This window comes from Salminus brasiliensis, chromosome 10 (assembly GCF_030463535.1).
Source record: "Salminus brasiliensis chromosome 10, fSalBra1.hap2, whole genome shotgun sequence".
NCBI classification, from domain to species: Eukaryota; Metazoa; Chordata; class Actinopteri; order Characiformes; family Bryconidae; genus Salminus; species Salminus brasiliensis.
In genome coordinates, this window is record NC_132887.1 from 10,684,802 (window position 1) to 10,704,913 (window position 20,112).

General features: G+C 40.9%; 1 protein-coding gene across 5 annotated transcripts in view; it reads right to left on the reverse strand.

Moving 5' to 3' along the window:
- LOC140564083 (G patch domain-containing protein 2-like) overlaps nt 1–20,112 on the reverse strand; it is a 79,903-nt gene that overhangs the window by 22,004 nt on the left and 37,787 nt on the right. For 4 of the 5 annotated variants that reach the window (XR_011980516.1, XM_072689164.1, XM_072689166.1 and 1 more), the window contains 8 exons: nt 19,561–19,665; nt 17,436–18,173; nt 8,430–8,491; nt 5,707–5,883; nt 3,807–3,886; nt 3,582–3,646; nt 3,414–3,453; nt 3,228–3,319 (listed from right to left, as the gene is read on the reverse strand). Coding sequence is in view for 4 of the 5 variants with exons in the window: in XM_072689164.1 (XP_072545265.1) it covers nt 3,228–3,319; nt 3,414–3,453; nt 3,582–3,646; nt 3,807–3,886; nt 5,707–5,883; nt 8,430–8,491; nt 17,436–18,163 (1,244 nt within the window). In the remaining variant the exon portion in view is untranslated. Of the gene's footprint in view, nt 1–3,227; nt 3,320–3,413; nt 3,454–3,581; nt 3,647–3,806; nt 3,887–5,706; nt 5,884–8,429; nt 8,492–17,435; nt 18,174–19,152; nt 19,356–19,560; nt 19,666–20,112 lie in introns of those variants that run through there. The other variant, XM_072689165.1, reaches the window with a different exon arrangement.

A 20,112-nucleotide genomic window follows, 5' to 3' on the forward strand; every position in this document is an offset into this window, starting at 1 on the left:
TCATGTTTTGTTGATTTTTGAAGTAACAATTAAAGTATTAAAAGTCAATTTCAGAATACAATTTTTATTTATTTGCAGATTTGTTGTTGAACAAAAATATGTTTAAATAAGTTAAATCAATATAAATATATATTAAATAAGTATATACAACTTTAAAAAGAAGAAAGGCCTGCAAGGCAAGAGAACACTACCAACTAGTCAACGCAAGAAGGTAGGCGTATCATTGTCAAAGTATTCAACTGAAAGATGTCTTCATGAGTTTAAATACAGATGGTGTACTTCTGATGCAAACAAAAAGGTCACATTAGACTGCTCAAAATATCTAATAGGCTGCTCAGTTCTGTTACAAGATTCTTTGGACAGATGAAATCAAGGATAACTTGAGTGCAGAGTAGGAAAGAAAGAGTTTATGATCCAAAGCATACTACATCATCTGTCAAACATGGTGGAGGTAATGTATGGCTGTCAGTGAAACTAGGTCAGTGGTGTTTAATGATTATGTGACTGCTGATAAAAGAACAGGGTGAATTTTGAAGTGTAGAAAACTATACTTTCTGCTCAAATGCTGCAAAACTGATCGAACAGTGATTTACATTACACACATAATGACCCAAAACATGTGGCAAAAGCAACCCAAGGGAAAATGTGAAAATGGAGGAAATATATAAACATAATGGCCGTAATCTTTAATTACATCTCAACTTGGGCAATTAATAAAAAAATAATCAACTGTCCCCTTAACAACAAACTACTGCGTGTGTAGTCGCTTGACTTCACTCGTTCAGTTTCTTACATGAAAGCAACATGGAGAACTGAACCATGAGTCAACTGAGCATCTCAAGTATCTTACATAATTGCGGTTAATCACAGTAAAAAAGATTTGAGTGAGGTCAGGAACTCCTTAATTTCAAATCTATTGTGTTGTGGTACCACAATTACAACAATTATGTCACTGTCCAAATACCTATAGACCTGACTGATCCCTTAAACTTAACAATAAGTACAGACTACACACACAACAAAAAAGTTTTACTGTAGTCACAGGATGGGTTACTACTTTCTTTTTGTGTTATATGCAACGCACACATGTATATGTTCAGTGGCTCATTGTTGCAGCTGGGAGCTTTGCTGGAGGCCTGGGTCAGGAGGACAGACATGTCTTCCCCCCAGAGGCCGGATTTGTGCAGCTTTGGGAGCTCAACCCGGCTGCCACTAAGCGACGGGACACATCAGAGGCACCACGCGTGAATCCCCTCTCTCCCTCGTTCATTTGGGAGTATGATTTATACTTTTTGAAGTAAAAGGGGTCTTGAATTCTTCTATAAAGGAATTAAGAGGCCTCCCCTGAGTACAGCATTCAAATGAGAGCATGGCAATGATACCAGGGCCTTTTAATAGATAGAAATTAGTATTCAACATGCTTGAAACTCCAATCTGAAGAAACCTTTCAGGTGGAGAAGAAAGGCAATGAGTATGAAAGAGAGAGCTAAGAAGTGCGGCCGCTTCATTGGCGTCGTGTTTCTGCCCCTCATCAAGGAAAGAGGGAGAGCTTTTTAGAGTGGCCCAAGAGAGCGAGAGACAGAGTGAGGGAGAGAATTAAGAATGCACTGTAAATAGGCACCAAAGGCACAATGCAGTGAAGTCGAACATTCTTGGGGCAATTAAACTCTCAATAAGTACGCGCATCCCTGAGAGTGGCTATTTGCCTCTGAGCTTGCAGTGCCTTTGACACACTATGACAGACAGCTTAGGTAAATAAATAAATAACTTTACAGAGGTTTTTACTGCTGTTTGAGCTATTTTAACTGAGGGAGTAACACAGACTCAGATGTTTAATGAATACTAACAACCGAGACTCATATCCAACATATATCTTACTACTTAGAATAGTTTCGGGTGCCTTAAATGTCCATATACATCTTCCTAATGCAGCTTATTCACTGTATGACATGGTTACTACCCTGTCTTTATTTAAGTGCACGGTGACCATTAGAAAACACCCGGCACATTGTCACATCAGACCATGCATATCAAGCCCCATTGATCAGAAGGTCACGGTTCGAGCTGACGTCCTAAGGGAATTGTCCACCATAGTGATTTTGTACACATCAAAAACACACTGACCCTGATGAAAACTTTCATGCAGGTCAAATCGGTTAACTCTCCTACCCCCACCGCCTCTCTTGTTCTACGCACAGTTCATTTGGACAAGTTAACTAAAAAAAAAAAAAAAATGCTCCATCAATATATTGAGCTTTGACAGCAAATCTGTTGCGTGCTGGTTTCTACACCCCCAGGAGACACAAAAATCTTTTTTGATACATTCTCTAACCAGCTCAATCCTGCCTACAGTCAGGAGAGGTTTTTCCTGAAGTGACTGGCATAAATACAATAGCCGTTCACCTTGCCTCTCGCCTCAATGATAATTTAGAGAAGTGTTTAGTGGATATCAACAAGAGGCAGAAAGCAAGGCACAGTTATAATACTGTGATGGGACAGAAGCACTAATAAAAGCCAACTTCAAGCAATCATGAAAATAGTGCTTGCAGCATAGCACACCTCACTGTCAAGCTTTTCACAGTAAAGTACAGCCAATAAGACTTTCCAAAATCAAGAGATTCATGAATCTAAATACAGAGGGTTTACTTCAAGATGCAAACCACTGGTAACACTTAGAATACACTGAAAACATAAAATATATATTTAAAAAAATGTAAAACAAATATTTAGACAGATGAAATCAAGATTATGTATGCAGATTATGTAAAAAGGAAAGGTGTGGAATGATCCAAAGCATACCACATTTTCTGACAAACATGGAGGCACTATTATGGCATGGGAATGGATGGCTGTCAATGGAACTGGGTCAGTGAAGTGTGTATTGATGATTTGACTGTTAATAAATTTTAATTAATGGATGTGCCCATTAGATTAATCTGCTCCCCAATCCAATCAGAGTCTCTTAATCTTTGTGTTTATATAAATAATATTCACCATTCAGACCCCTTGATTGAGATTAAAGTAGCTGATACCCAATCCAGTCTTGATCCTGATTCACTGAATTGGATCTCTATTTTATGCACAGATTCTTTCAAATGTTGCAAACCCCTTAGCACGGCGCACATACAGACGGTAATGATCCAAAACTTTTCACTCAAGAGCTTCTTACAGCAAAGAAACGAAATGTTCACTAATTATGTATTTTACCCAAAAATGAAAACGCTCACCTGTTTTTGCACATGGATGAAGAGCAGCGGGGATGGGAGCTCTCTGGAACCATGCCAATCGGATACATCGGCAATGGACACAGAGGCTTCAGCTGGAAACAAATTAAGCATGCAAAAAGTCAGCATGGCGAAGAAGAAAAAAAACATACCAGCATACCAGATAAAATCTGATAAAATAGATCATACCTGACTTCTGTCTCGTTTACCAAAGGAGGGCAACCAAAACCTGAAAAGATTATTTATTATGAAGTATCCAGTTGTTCTAAAGCATTCATTCATTCTTAACTGGTTAAAATGAAAAGCATTGTGTCATTTAAATGTGTTTTAAGAATGGGTGTTTTAAGAACAGTTTACTCTTTCTGATAGGAGTCCTGTGGAAAGCTCCTCATTTTGTCCACAAAAACAGTCATATTATTATCCTGCAACACAAACAGAAGACATGTAGTTTACCAGAGCAGGTGAACTTGAAGTCCTGCAAAATATTCTCAGAACTCATTAATACATTAATACACCCTAAAGGTAGCATGTAACACTACAACATTACAACAACATGTTTAAAATATGCCAGTCCAGCCTCACCCTGCCAGGCAACCTCCTCCTGCCTCTTCTAATGCAGCGTGCGGCGACACCAGGCAAGCGGTTCAGACGTGCATGATAACCTGCAACACACACACACACATTACGTTCAGAGAGATATTTATACAGATGTTGTCTTCAGGGGTGTTTCTAGACTACTTATTGCGCTGGGGCACACAGAATTTAGAGGGGCACGTCTGTACCCCTTTGCTTGTCTAATAATACAGCCTAAATACTACTAATAATAATATTAAGAAGAAGAAGAGGAAGAAGAATACTTTAGTTTTTTAATGTCTTTGCTTCAGTGGTCTAATATGCATTTTTAGTACGCTACAACCAAAATGTAAAGCTATGAGCTACCATTACTTTGTCTGTTGAGTTGCTGACTTTCTTTTAAATATATTTTAGTTGTATAAGCTTTTGGAAATATGCTAAGGCATTATGGGAAATGTAGTGACTGTAGTGAATTGTTGTGAAGTGCATGGTGTGCCCTGTAGTTCTGTTCCAGGATATAAACATTTTACCGCTGTGATTTTAGTGGACCACAGCAACATTTTAGTGGGCCACATGCCCCATGAAATTGGATCCAATGATGCCTCTGGTTGTCTTCACATTAACATCAGCATCAGCAGCAGCATCTACATCAGAAGCACACATTGCAATCTCTACTGCTGTTTGCCAATTCTTTACATTTGTTCCAGATAAACAGTACTGTTTCAGATGTTTAAGGTACCTTAGCACATTATTTAAAATCATTTATTGTGCCATGTTTTGCCTTGCATAAACTCCAGATCCCTTTAAAACAGATGCAGGAAAACTCATTGTGTAAGAAAATTGTGAGGAAAGTAGATTTTGTGAGCTAGCCTGAAGAACAAAGATGGGTCTCCTGGATGTCCCCAGCCAGCACAGCATGCATGTGTTGAATTCCATCATTAGCTCACCTGGTATATCATCATTAACATCACACACTGATTTACCAAACCAAACTATTAATAATACTAGACTCCATGAGGAGAACTTTGGAGATGTTTTAATGAACACAGTGATAGAAAACCACAACGTTCTGTATAAATGTTATTAGTATTTATTCTAATAATAGTGTTTTACTAAATAAACACTTACCAACCAGATGACTAACTAAGGAGCTAATTCATTGTACTTGTCACAGGTGCCTAAAACCTTTGCATATATAAGTGACAGAGAGTGCCCATGACAACCACCAGTATAGTCTATACGCCTTCCAATACTAATAATGATTTGTTCACTAAAAAGGTAAAGGTAAAGGTGCACGTATTTGTCACTGTACAGTGTACACTGTACAGCGAAATGTGTCCTCCGCATTTAATCCATCTGGTAGTGAACACACACACACACACACACACACACACACACACACACACACACACACACACACACACACACACACACACACACACACACACCTGTGTGTTAGGGGCAGTGAGTACACACACACCCAGAGCGGCGGGCAGCCAACTCCAGCGCCCGGGGAGCAGAGAGTGTAAAGGGCCTTGCTCAAGGGCCCAACAGTGGCAGCTTGCCGAGCCCAGGAATCGAACCCACAACCCTGTTATCGATATCCCAGCGCTCTAACCACTGAGCCACCACTGCCCCACTATATTACTATATGCTTAGTAACATTTTAAAGTATTATTCCACCTAGAAATACATATGGTGCATCATATGGTTCTTTGAGTGGTGCCATAGAAGAACCACTTTTGGTTTTCCTTAGTGTGGAGAACTTTAAAATTGTTAAAGAACCTTTACATCAAATGAAGCTTATTGAGGCCTCTATTAAAAACATGGTTCTCTATGGAGGGCATCAAACAAATAACCACTTCAATCATCTTTATTTTTAAGAGTACACCTAAGACCCAAGTCCTACCTCTCTGATTGGGTCGGGCAGGTTGAAGAAAAGTAGCAGAGTGACTCTTCTCTCTCCTAGCGTCCAGCCCAGCAGGCCTGGGGGCTGTTTCTGACTCTCTGCTGGATCGCAAAGTCTGAACGCTCATGGCTGACACACACTCGCCTTCAAAGAACCAGTCACTCTGTTCATCATCACCTGTAGATAGAAAAACAAACTGGAGCAATGTGTGCAAATGTTGTGTTATCCCTAGTAATTTACAGAAATACACTGGTTACTAATACTGATACACACGACATATTAAACAAATAAAAACAGACATCGAAGACTGTCAGTCCTTTATAGGTCTTCCTCTGGCCTGAGGGCAGTTCGGTGGAGTCCACAAAGTTTCACCAAACTCCAAGAGGATAAATGCTACAGAACTGGCAGTAGTTCCAGACTTGAAATCCTCACTCTTCCAATAAGAATCCTGAAGAATAACTCAGCCAGTTTGCATTTATGACATCCTGATCAATAATATCCTTTGAGACGCAATACAGTCACAGTTTAAAAGGTTAAATATGCTGGCTGAGTATTGCATGATATGCTCTGAACCTCAAACCCTGTTACTGACATACCACATCTATATCTCCACAGTGTAGCTCCAACAGTGAATCTGTGTTTGTAGCCAAGAAATAATTTCAAGAGACAACAGGATCACAACTGGCAACATAACATTTCAATTACACATGCATGTGCCCTCTGTGTCAAATGGTGTTAAGTGAAGTGCAATAGCAGTGTGCTTTCGGGGTCAACAGAGAACTACGAGAGAGAACCCCACCTCACATACACACATACACACATACAAGGCACTCTTACACACCCCCCACTCGCAGACGTAGTGCTCTCCACGGACCTGTCAGTCACCCACACAGCAAGGCCATGCCTCTCACAGTCAAGGTGTAGTGACAACTGTTAAATCAGAGGATGCCTAGCGCCACCACAGCTAATGAGATTAGCAAAGCCTTCAGCGCTCATTAGCACTACATGACAACCTCTCATTAGAGCCGCATGGGCACCCGGCAACTGCCACCCACGATAACCAGCCCTACACTGCAACATCATCCCATGTGCCTTTCCCCTATTACTTTATTGAATGCTTTCTGGTATGACTGGTTTGGTTAAAAAACTGTTTCCTCTGTATGGCTGGTTTAATAGAGTCAAAGGTATTTCTTGACCAATGCTATGCATAAGAAACTCTTACAGAAACATGAGAGATACAGCATATGCAGAACATATAAAATTACAGCACAATTGAGCCCCATCCCAACACATACAAAGTATACAGAAGTATATTATAGGGGTTGGATTCACAAAAGCTTTAAGATAAACACTAAAGACTAAAGTTCATAACAATGGGTCTTATTCACCAACCATTCTTATAAAGAAATTTCCTGAAACCTATGTACTGACATTCCCCAATGTTTTCCAATGTTGTGATTTGTTCACTTTATAGGACAGAGGGATCCATCAATATAAAAGCAGAACTGTGAACAATTCTCCGGTATAAAAACATTCCCTCTTTCTTACTTCCTGTTGTGACTTTTCTTAAGAACAAATTTAAGAAAAAAGAGCAATCCTTAAATTCTTAAATATTTTCTTAAGATTTTCTTAACATATGCTTCAAATCTAATCAAATTTGAGTTTAGTAGTTTAGTATTTAGCAAAATGAAGGAAAAAACTAATTAAACTGTGTTTCCAAAATTTCAGTAAACAAGAACTAGAAGTGACACTAGATCAAAACATACAAAATATGATAACTGTGGCATTATTTTCCTAATGTAGAAACAACAATACTTTTTACAGTCCAAGACAAGTATGAGGCAGATGTAAGGTAAGAAAATATTTAAGAACCGTGTTATTCTTATGATTTTTCTAATGAAAAAAAGTTAGGAAAAATGTCAGATTATAGTATAAAACTAACATGTCTCTTAAATATGAAATTAAGTAAAAAAAAAATTTAAATAAAAAAAAAGAACATCTAACAAAATTTTCTTTCTCTAAAAATGTTCTTAAATTTGTTTTTGAGAAAAGTACAAATGAAAAGTCTACCTCAGGATCCTGATGTGTTTTAAACCACAGAACTGTTCACAGCTATGCTCTTATAGTGGTGAATCCAGCCCCAGGTCTTTAAATACAATTTAATATCCTTATTCTTCTACACCACTTCCTGTAGCCATAGGTTTGTTTTTGTGTTTTCTGGCATACTGATTTGTATTCATTTTTCCCAAGAAATGAACAGAAATCAGAAGCTGGGAGAAGTTGTTCTGTGATGTGATTACATTTTGTTAATTTGCATTTTTTGCATTTACTTTCACAGATCACTTGTTTTTCATATTCGACTGTGTAGTGCATGTTATTCATTTTCATTTTCCCCTTTTAAAGACATCTCATTTCCTGGTAATGTAATCCAGCAAACAAAATATCATTAATGTCATAAATACAAATAAAACTGCTGCAGCTAATCATTCCCTAACACTGCAGTACACATGCTACAGCTCTCTTAAAATGAAAAAGAAACCCTGCAGTATTTTTTCTTCTCCTGCATTGCAGGATCGTGCAGGATATGAAGCTCAAGTTGTTTTATGTCTTCAAATAAAGAAAGAAAGAAAAAGAAATGACACAATAAACAGGAAAGGAATTCAGGCCACTGCATAACTATAACACATTTTAATGGCAAAATTATAAGTGGTGTTCATCCCTACCTTGCCTTCCTTCATCATTGGTGAAAAGCCCAGGGTCACTGCTGCACACACTGCTGGTTTCACTACAGTAAAACAGAGAACCTGCATTTTAGCATCTGAACATTATGATTACAACTGTGTGATAACATTTCTGAGCTCTACCGAAATAAGACTTCAATTTCTGACTCTTAAAAACGAGCCACCTTGAAGATACAGAAAGCACTGCTATTAGTGGAGAAACATTGATTATATACACATTGACTGACCATGCATGGACAACAAAACATCTCTCGAAAACATCTTTTGACATCACATATTTATAAGAATTATGAAAATATGCAGAGATGGAGGTCAAGTGGAATCAGACCAAAGCAAACACACAAGGTCCTTCTCCACTCACGTCTGCTTTCCAGATTACAAACACAAAGACGTCGGGGAGGGGCAGGTACAGATGCGGATCGAAGCTCGTGAGTGACATGCCCAATCTAATTGAATATCCCCCCCCTGTCAGCTTCAATCTAATCTGCCCAGCCTTTTCCGAGGATGACAGGAATGCACCAGATTTCTCCCTCCTGCTCTTCCCGTCTGCTCGTTCGGCAGGCAGGCAGAGAACGGACCTCAGGCTTTGACTTCAACAACTGGATGGCATCTGCTCTAAAGGCTGCTCTGGCCTGGAGCACCGGCCCACATCACTGATCCCCATCCCCACCCACAGTCACCCACTACGGGAACAGATTCAGTCCCACCTCAGGCTTCTAGTGCCGAGCACTGGTGTGGCGGCACCATGCTGTGGGAAGTCATAATGCTATGATTATAGCTCTGTAAGAACAATGTATACTGCAGTTAGCTAACTCTGGAATGGAGATGGAGACTCTTGGTAAAGTGGCCAGTGTTTGAGGGGAAAAAAGTCAAACCATCATTTCCTGCTGCACTACACTTATAAAAAAAAGTGCCATAGAAGGCCCTTTGGTTCCATAAATAACCATATTTGTAAAGAAGCTGTGAGCGAGAAGACCCTTTACATAGTTCACACCTAAACTATATGGACAAAGGTATTGGGACACCTTCTCATCCATTGTTTCTCCTGAAATCAAGGGTAATAAAAAAACAGAGTTTATCCTGCTTTGGTTGGAGTAACGGTCTCTACTGTCCTGTGAAGAAGGCTTTCTACTAGATTTTGGAGGAGCATTGATGTGAGGATTTGACCGCATTCAGTGACAAGAGCATTAGTGAGGTCAGGATGCTGATCCTCATCCCCAACGCCCCAACTCATCCCAAAAGTATTGGATGGAGCACCATCCAATATTCTAGAGAACATAGTTCCACTGCTCCACAGCTCAATGCTGGGGGCCTTTACACCCCTCTAGCCCACACCAGGCATTAGGCAGCATGGTGCTAACAGGTTCATGTTTATCTGCTCCAGAGCTTCTTATTCTATTGGCAATACTTCTCTTAAGGGACTAGACAAGCTGTGTGTGTGTGCAATGTGTGGAACTTAAAATTGCTAAATGCATTCATTAAAAGGGGAGTCCACAAACATTTGGACATACTTGACACTTTTTTCAAGAGAATCAGAACAGTGGGATATGAAGGTAGAGAACAGTGCTGCTATCTAGCGGTCTGGGTTTAAACACAACACAAACTGAACCACTGTCCGCTACCAAACTTTACATGAAATCTATTCATTCAAAATCGATACTGTGTTTTTAAGAATCGATACAGTATTAAAAATCATAATATTGTAATATTTTAATAAATCAATCATTTCTTAGACCCCTACTTCTACTGCTTAATTATAAAAAACATAACATATAAACTGACACCCTGACACTCGTGCCCATAATGTCTTCACATGCCAAGTCGTCCGATCACAGAGATGTATTTTTTAATGGTAGGCGTTCCCCAAGTGTGCAGCAGTGGGGACTGACTGACAGTCCTGTCTGCTCTGCAGTTTGCCTTGTGGTGATCAGAGTTGACCTTGACCGCGAAGCGAAAGGTTGGTGGGGTCAAACACTCGCTGATGCAGGACTTCGCCATATTGGGCGACGCGCAGCCCGGTCTGCCGGCCCACCATGCATCACTCTAAGCAGATGGCCTCTGCGCTGCCGCACCCTCGCAAACCCTGGAAACAGATGCAGGAGGGGGGTCGCGGTCTCAAGGGAACGAGGCGGGCTTAGCCCAGCACTCATGGATAAATACACACATATGCATGGCCACACGCACATGCTCCTCAGCTGTCTGCTGGCCTCTGGAAGTGAGGTTGTGCATCTGGAGCGTTAGAGGGGCCCTTATGTGTCAGCAGAAGGAAGACGGCTACTGCTCCTCCTGGCGATGCAAGATTCATAATGAACGTTAATCGCCCTGTAAAACAGCAGCGCAGACGACCACTGCCTTATGCCTGCCCCCTGCACCGCATCTGGCAGCAAAACCCAAGCGTGTGTGGTCACACCCAGAAACACTTAAGGAATTTCAGAAGGCATTTTATTTAGTCATAACATTTATAGCATCTAATGGGTAAATGAAGAGACAGAGGCTTTGGGTTGCACAAATAAAAGTTCCTAAATGGTTCTTGGTTGGATGCTTAGATTTACTAATTACTTAAAGTCCAATCATCCATGTCAAGAACCACTCATTCCTAATAGTACTACAGACCCTTTCCATCATGAGGAGTTTCTTTAAACATTAAAAAAGGATCTTGACATATCTTTGCCTCACATGTCTGACCACAGTACTACAGCTTAGTGAAAAAGTATTTGCCCCCTCCAGATTCATAGAATGCTTTTAGATTGCAATATTAGACAACATTAACCTCATCAACCCACATTTTAACACCATTACTTCATGTATTCAAGTTATGCAACATGCTAATTACCCATGAAAAAATAACTGCCCCCTTAATTATTCAGGCAACAGATTAGCCAAATTTATTGTAAGTGATAATGAGATTCAGCTAATTGAATACAACCCAGCTTGAAAGCAGCCAGCCCTGTCAAATATTTAACTCGGAGCGGAGCAGTGTGATCACCTCTAACTTTTCAACAAGCAAACCAGGCCAATGTTTAAAGGGAAATCAGAATATCTGACAAAGAAGCTGCTTATATACTTCAGTCAAGAAAGGGTGTAACATCTGGACCACACAAGTACCACTATGGCTTGAAACCAACAGAGCATTTCACAGAAAAATCACACTAACTTTCAAACATGGTGGTGGTAGTGTGGGGGTATTTGGCTGTCTCAGGTACTTGCTATTATTGAAGAAATTATTAATTCTGTTGTGTATGGGAGAACTGTCTGTTCTGACTGTTAATCTGAGATGAAGCTGAAACAGAATTAGGTTATGCATCAAGACAATGACCCGAAACAGAAAAGGAAATCTATATCTGATTGGCTGAAAAAAAAGAAAGCTAATGTTCTGGAGTGGCCTCCTAACAGAGACACTATGGCAGGGCCCCAAATGAGAAGATTACATACCAATATATCTTAATTTAAGCAGCTCCGCAAACAAGAGTGGGCTGAGATGAAATTATAGGAATTCTTAGTTGCAGTTTCTGCTTCTTAAGAACGCGCCACAAGTTATCCCTTTTTACCTGGGTGATTTGCAAGCTACACTTTTAAAAGAAATCATTTTTTCAGTTTTGTCACAGTTTCAGAGCTCTCCAGTTGTTGTCTATTACATCTGCAGAATCTGAACCAGATATAGAAAACATGCACATATTGCTGGAGTGCAAGAGAACACACTTTTGTAATCTCAGAAATAAACAGTTTTCATGTTTTATTTCATTAAACATCAACACTGAAGCTCTCTTCACTGTCCTAGCCCTCCTACAGTCTTTGGCCCAATGATTCTGGGTAGGCTCCAGACCCATCAAGACCCTGACCAGAAATAAGAGAAGATGATGAATGAATGAAAGACAGAATGAATCAATGTCAGAAAATAGAAATCAAAACACTAAAACAGGTCTTAAGCCCCAGAACCACGAGGCACAGACAAACCGTTCAGCACTGTCCTTTTCCAATAAAGTCACAATACAGTCATAATTTAAATAAAACCTGCACAGGGGGTCACTGCAATCCCTGCAGGGTCTAAGAACAGGGATGGGCACAGTTTTATGCTTTTCCTGCTCAAGCACGCTTGATACAAGTCACCTGTTAATTGCCAGACTTAGTAGATATGTTAGAGCAGGAAATCAGCAAACTGTGCTGGACTCAGGCCCCCATGGCTCACTCCTCGTCTAAAGGTTCAAAAACTAAAAGGTACTTTAGGAAAGCAAATGTGGTTCTTTTTTACCATCAATCCAAATTACCCTGTCTGGAATCTTTATTTTATATAAGAAGCCTTGAAAGTAAGTCTTTTTTAACTGTCTATCAAATATAACATAAATCTATATATGTCAACTGACAGTTAAGCGATATTTACTGCTTAAGCTTTTCAACTACAGAAGATAAGGTTAGCTGATTAAAAGCTCTTTTGTGTATGTACACGTTCCAGAACTGAACAACAAACAATGAAATCAAACTATATCAGATTCAAGCTCGCTTAAGTGACAAAGGTATCTTGAGAAATCTAAGTGAAACGGAATCTCTGTTGATGGGCTCGAATGTCAAGGGAGAAGAGGAACTGTGTTAAATTTGAAGAAGAATGATAGACGCAATATAAACAATTAATTAGGACTGCGCATTAAGTATTAAACGATATTAAAGGTGTAATGTGATGTTGCCTTAGAGAGGCTCGCTGCCAATATGAAACGGTTTCCATTAAGTAGGACCTAATTAATGCCATGCATTATTGACACTAACATTTTTCTTTCGGCTTGTAGGAGTCTCCCTTCCCCCTCTAACATGACCTTCAGTGGGAGAACTTTCAAGCAAGTTTATCTGTCTCTGTCTTGCCCTGCGTTAAGTAAAACCCTGTACCGAGATATGTGAAGATGAATAATAAATGTTAAAGCACATTCACACTGGCATTCCATTTATAGTAAACAACCATGGCTAAGCAAATCGAAATTCCTGCACACAACCCAATACCTCCCGAAAGACATCTCCCCGACAGCCTGCTTTGGGCGAGCTAATATCGTTCCCTTCTTGTGCCATTGTCTACATACATTCTGAGCAGACGAGCCCAAAACACACTTCCAACACAGGGTATAACTATTAGGATATAATCCCACCCTCCTGAGACTAGTAGGCCTAGTAGGCCAGTTTGGGGTGAGATTACTGAGCAATGGAGAGTCATTGAGCGCTGGCTTATTCCACACTCCAGAACAAAGAAGACTGACAAAAAACCAGGGGAGTGTCTAGCTGATAACAAGGAGCCCCATTCTAACACCATGCCCTCTTCCATAAGTGTCTGATTAAAAGGGTCTTCCAGCCTCCCTTAGCTTGGGTAATTGGATTAGTCTCAGGGATTTATGGAAACGAACTTGGGCAAGTCAGGATACAATCCCAAACTCCTCGTCTACTTTACCAAATCAAAATTGCCGAGTGACGAGTGAAAGCGGCTCCAACGAACAGTATCTCAGACAGCAAACGACTCATGCCACTTCTAACACTTCTTCCCCCAGTAAAGACAAGAATATGTTTTGTAATTCAGGGGCTGAGAACCTATGGGCCTGTTCCAGATTTGGTATTATTCCAAGAGGCTTCATGCGAACATTACTTCAAGCACTGTATATAAAAAGGAAACAATAAACTTATTTTCGATCTCATAATATTAAAACATTAAAATATGTAGAAGCATACAGTATACATAGTATTCTGTATGTGGTTTGTTCAGTTTTTCCATTAGCTTTATTTTAACTGGATAACATTTGTCTCTCAAAACAAAGCCAGCATAAAGCCTAAAAACACAATGAAATTACCCCCCCCCCCCCCCCACACACACACACACACACACACACACATACACATTTTCCACCCCCAGCTAGGACTCTTTGTATCACATGATGCTACCTTTGCTGGCCAGTGAAGGCTAGCATGTGCTCCCTCTGAGCTCCTGCATCTTTTCGCAGTGCTGCTAACACAACACCATTGTTATGTAACACAGCATTATGCTGAGTGATGGGGGAGAGGGAGAGCCATCCTATTACTGCGGTGCTCTCTGAGACCCCCAGCTACGGAAGGGTGTGGCATCCTCGAGGATCAAACTAGCAACCTCCCAATGATAGGGCATCACTCAGTACAACCCAGACAATGAATTTCATTCCCATTTGGAGATTTGAGGTTTTTGCCTGACAGTAAAGATTAGCCCATCGGTTTAGCCCTGCCCATTCACACTGAAGTTATAAGGAGTGTTTCAGCAGGGACCGCACTTGAATATGACTGAATATGGCACAATGCAGGGTGACCAATATGAGCAGAGGACATTGAGAAATGTAAAATGTTAAATGATTTCAGTACATATTAACCATGTTCAGTACATGTGCATAAAATGTATATGTTCAAAAATAAAATAAAATAAAATAATAAAACAACAGCATTTATGTTGGTTTAGGGTATTGCAGCAGCTGCAAGCCAACATTAAGGGCTGTATGCTTAATCGATTCCATACTGAGCCACTATTGTTCAGTAGTACTAATTACTGCCATCGTATGGCTCTCTAGGAAACCATGTTTATTTATTTACTTTGATGTAAAAAGGTACCAAGGTTTATGACCCCTGTTCTAAACCGTCAACAGCAATGTTAATCTTAATGATAACAATTTATCATAAACCCAAGTGAGCTAAAACAGGTTCACGGAAAGCTGATTCGTGGTCAGCTGGTTATTCTAGATAGGGCCAAGGTTGTTCATGGCCTGAGCCCCAGCCCTGTTGGGTGTATGTGCCCACAGGTGAGGCCTCCCAGCCAGGCCAGACTGAGCACCAGGTGGTGTGCCATCCATCAGGCCCAGTTTAGGTCTAATCAAGGATGGGCAGCCCAGCTGGAGCTGCCAACAGCTGCTTCACACACACTTGGACTGGCTTAAGGAAAGTCTGGACACTGTCTGTGTGCGAGGGCCGAGAGGGGAGATGGGGTGTACCTCTCATACGCCGCATGCTCAAAATTAACATCTGGCCTCGCAGTGTGTGCGTGTGTGTAGCATGACCCTAAGGGGAGAGCTGTTATGAGCGTTTCAAAATGCATTGACTATCCTGCTTAACCTCAGTCCTGTGACTTTCAAAACATCCAGTCCTGTCCTTATCCAATTCCGATACAGAGTTCGGTACCGGAGTCTGCAGCTGCTTCTTTAAGCATGATTAAACTTTAAATACTAACATCTCCAAACCACTCAGCCACTCTCTGCATCATTCCCACGATCCAATCCCAGCTCACGGCCATCAGGCACGAGGGGCAGAAGTGTAAGTGAGAAATGATTGACAGGGCGACACAGTGTTCCCATTTATTTCTTCTCTGGAGCTGTTTTCCGTCAGGAGGGGTATTGATTTTTCCATAAAATAAGAAAACAAGCACCGTCAAGAGGCCACGCGGGGTCAGTGCAAATTAAAGCAGAAGATGTAAAGCCGGCTGTCGCCCCATTATTGGTAGCTGCCGCCGACGCCTCACTCTCTCCTTTAAACCAACCCACAGATAATGAGATCATCATGGAGCTGAGGAAGGGTTGGGGATGGGGTGGTGGGGGGAGATGGGGTGTGGGATGGCAGGTGGAAGAAGGGCAGAATAGCTGACTACACAAAAATAAAGGTGCTACAAACAGTTCTTTAATCAGTGCCACAGAAGAACCAATTTCGATTCCATAAAGAATGAGTGTGTGAGTGTGAAGAACCTTTTTAATGGCTTAAAGTACCTTCTCTTAATGTAAAGGTTCTTCACACAACCATTAAAAAAATGGTTCGTTATGAAACCATTTGTTTGGCCATAGTGAGGGCAAATATTAGCAATCATGAACATCATGATGAATCATAAGTAAATCATCTGTATGTAAAGAATCAGTACTTCTGTAGTTTTTTCCTGATAAATGGTTTAATGTTGTGTAATTGCAAGGAGGCCAAATATGAACGTTTAGCGGTTATCAATTGTGCTTAAATGCTGTCCTTCATTCTTTCCTGAGCAAATTTCCAAACAGATGTAGGTTCACATTGATTAGTTTAATTATACTGTAGATAACACATTATGCCCCACTCCTTAAGTGACAGACAGACCCCAATTACCTATCTCTGTTTCGAATAGTGTGCGTTAAGTAAACTTCAGGGCTCCACTGACACAAAGGTAATTCACTCCCTGAAAAGTGAGTCAATGTCACTTTTCAGACATTTGTGCGACACACACCATTTGTGGCAGAACAGAAAGGCTGCTGTACTGCTGCTGGGAGGTGGGAGACTGGGCTAGCCACTTCAGCACACCTTTAATTAACTGGAATTCTATTGAACTTCATTTCCTAAAGATCAATACAGCACCAAACTTCTTATTTGTAATTGTGGACCAGAGACATCATATCCTAATTGCAGCCTAAAGGCAACAAGCAAAACTTAATCTTATCTGCTGATCACCATAGCAACTCATATGGCTATACTGCCTCATAGCATTCATTTTTAATAGGCACTCAATAGATGAATTAGTGCCTATGTGAATGATGGTACAACTGGATTTAGGTCAGCTAGTAGATCGTTTTAAATGCCTTAGCTTTTATGGCCTCTGTCAGGTTTACATTCTCAGCTTTGCCTCTAAAAGGAACATGGAACAAAGTCAATTATGTAAGATGATTATTTGCTGTAACCTGTAAAAAAAAAGTGAAATATAAATAGATAGCTTTATTTGTTAAATAATGGGCTTCTGTAGATGCTATGCAGTTGTTTAACTGTCAAATATTCTGTTTACTGTAAAATTACAGTGCATTCAACCGTCTATTTAGACCTTGACTTCTATCTGATTCTAAACATAACACTCACTTGTAACCTCAAACCGGTCTATAAATAAACTTTATTTTAATGCTAAACCCAACCCAAACACTATCACACAAAAGTTTGCTGCAGTTCTGCATGTTTACATTTCACGGATTCAATCATTAAATTTTAAAAGCAAAACAGAAATACCATTCGGACATGTTTTCATCTGAGGCCTCCCTTTGCTCCTTGGCCTGGCGTAGAATCTTGTCCTTCCAGCAATCTGCAGACAGGCCTCCGACTCCAGCCACCACAGAGCCCCCATCGTGCCCTGGCCAGGCCCCAGGGCGCTTCTTCAGCCGGCCCAGCCTCTGTTTCTTATACGACCTCTGATGGTGATGCTGATGCTGATGGTGGTGGTGATGGGCTTGTTCACCACGTTCCAGTCCAGACACTCTCAGCTTCTGCTGCAGGCTCACGGTCACATCTGAGGTCATACGCTTGACCTTGCGGCGCCTGCGCAGTGGCCTGCCTGGCGTGTTCTCCGTGAAGGAGTCTGACTCGGGCCAGGAATGTTGCCGGGCCCTAAAAGACACTGATGCTGAGGGCCAGCGCTTGGCTATTACTGTGTCATCTGAATCACTGTAGTTAGCTGGGACCACAGCCGCTGTTGCTATGGCCACGGTCGCTGCAGCACCCTGTCTGTGATCCCTGGTGAAGGCCTCGTCCAGGCTGGACTCGGACGGCTCGCTGAGGCAGCGACCGTGCACCGGGCCGTGGAGGGAGAAGTCACAGCGTCGCTTGCGGCCCCTTCGTCTGCGGACCTGCCGCCGATGCTGTAGCGGGCTGAGCACCATCTCTTCCCACAGCTCATCCAGCTTGGCCTGCTCCGACGTCTGCTCCAGTGCCGACACCAGGTCTTGCACCAGCTCCTCCATATCAGCAATTCTGCCATCAAAACACAACAGTGAGTCTCAGTGCAATACTCACCCTTCAAAAGTAAGCTTCTACTTAACCCATAGACGTCAATAATGTCATAACTAATTATAATTGTCAATTGTTACATCCATCACAAAAAGGTGTTTGCCTGACAGTGATTTCACAACTCCAAAAGACATTCTTGTACAATCTATCATACAAAACACTGCTAAGCAGTGGGGCAATATGACCAGTTGTAAAGTATTTGATGCTCTTATGCAGAGTTACGAACATTTGGATACCGTTTCACAGGAAAGTAAATGTGGTGCTAGGAGTCTTGTCCAGAGACTGTAATTGGTGTAGTGTAGTGTGCTTGTCTGGCCAGGGAATCAAACCCTAGTCAGCAACAGGGAAGGCAATGTTGTTACCCACTACACTACATCAACCTCTACACGGTATTGTTGTTTGATGAGGCACAGTGTATGAAAATTCAAATTATCTATGTGTGTCATATATATATATATATATATATATATATATATATATATATATATATACACACACACACACACACCTATGTATATAGCTATATATAGAGAGTGAGATAGACATATTGCTCTGTATTATACATACATGTAAAATATTCTGATATATATATATATATATATATATATATATATATATATATATATATATATACATAAAAATATATACATATAGATATACTCAATCCACGTGAGCTTTATGTATTTGTGAGATAATATGGTGATAATATAGGTCTGAGATTGGAGGTTTTTAATATTCATGCTTTCTGACTGGTGTCCACTCGTCGCCAGGCTGTGTCCACTGCCACAGACTGCGCTGCACTAAACAAGCCCTGCTGCTGACGCCAGGGTGACGTCACGGCCCCTCAATGAAAGATCAAAACAATACGAGCGCATACGAGGATTACATAACACCGATGTCCTTCGAGACAAATGGCTTAAACACGACACACACATGCACCTACCCCTACATGTCCAACAGCACCTGATACATGCGCACAACAAGACAACCATTACAGCCGAAGATTCATTTGCTTCGCTTCTACCGCCGTGTCTCCTCTCTCCAACACAGGACAAAGACCAAGCCCGAAGCCATACTGTCTCCTACACTACACTATCAGACCTGTATCTAGTGCCAGAGCAGTATCTAGAACAGCACGCAGAACTGCCCGTGCACACACAGCGCTGTTAATTCTGCCATTAGAAAGACTGGACAGCGAACAAGTCCCCCCCTGCCGACAGTCAGACAGTAAGAAAAGCCGCAGCGTGTTTTAAAGGTAGGTTTTAAAGAGCTGAAGCGCGTCTCGGAGGTTTTTACAAGTCTTTAAAGGGTTAGGGGGCTGTTATCACTGTTTTAGCTCTGTCTCACTCACCAGCTGCAGAACCTGCTGTTGTGTTTTCACAGCTGAAAACAGGGGCAGGACTTCCGCCCCGCGGGTGACGTCACTTCCTCCATCTTCATGTCAGAAGAGCTGCTTCTGTAAGTCAGAATAAAATGAACCCCCCCTGTGGCCCTGTTCTCTGTTTTATCACTCGAGATAGTCACTGAAGCATCATGGTAGAAAAATAATATTAGGGATGTTTTCTCGATTAAACAATCTGTTATCTTAATAAAACAAACCATTCCCTTTATTCATATTATAAATAAAATCAACAAGTCCTTCAAATTAATACATTGTTCCTTTTATTTCTCAATTTAATAAACCATTCCTTCCCTAATTTAACAATCTGTTCCTTTATTTTAGAAAAATCCTCAATTTAATAAACCATTCCTTCCCTAATTTAACAATCCCGTTCTTTAATTAAAAAAATAATAATTCCTCCAAACTAAAAATAAAAAATAGCTCCCTCCGTTTAACTAAAGTGTCCCTTCTAAATGAATATCATTTATTAAATTGAAGGAACTGATTGAACAATCAGGAGAA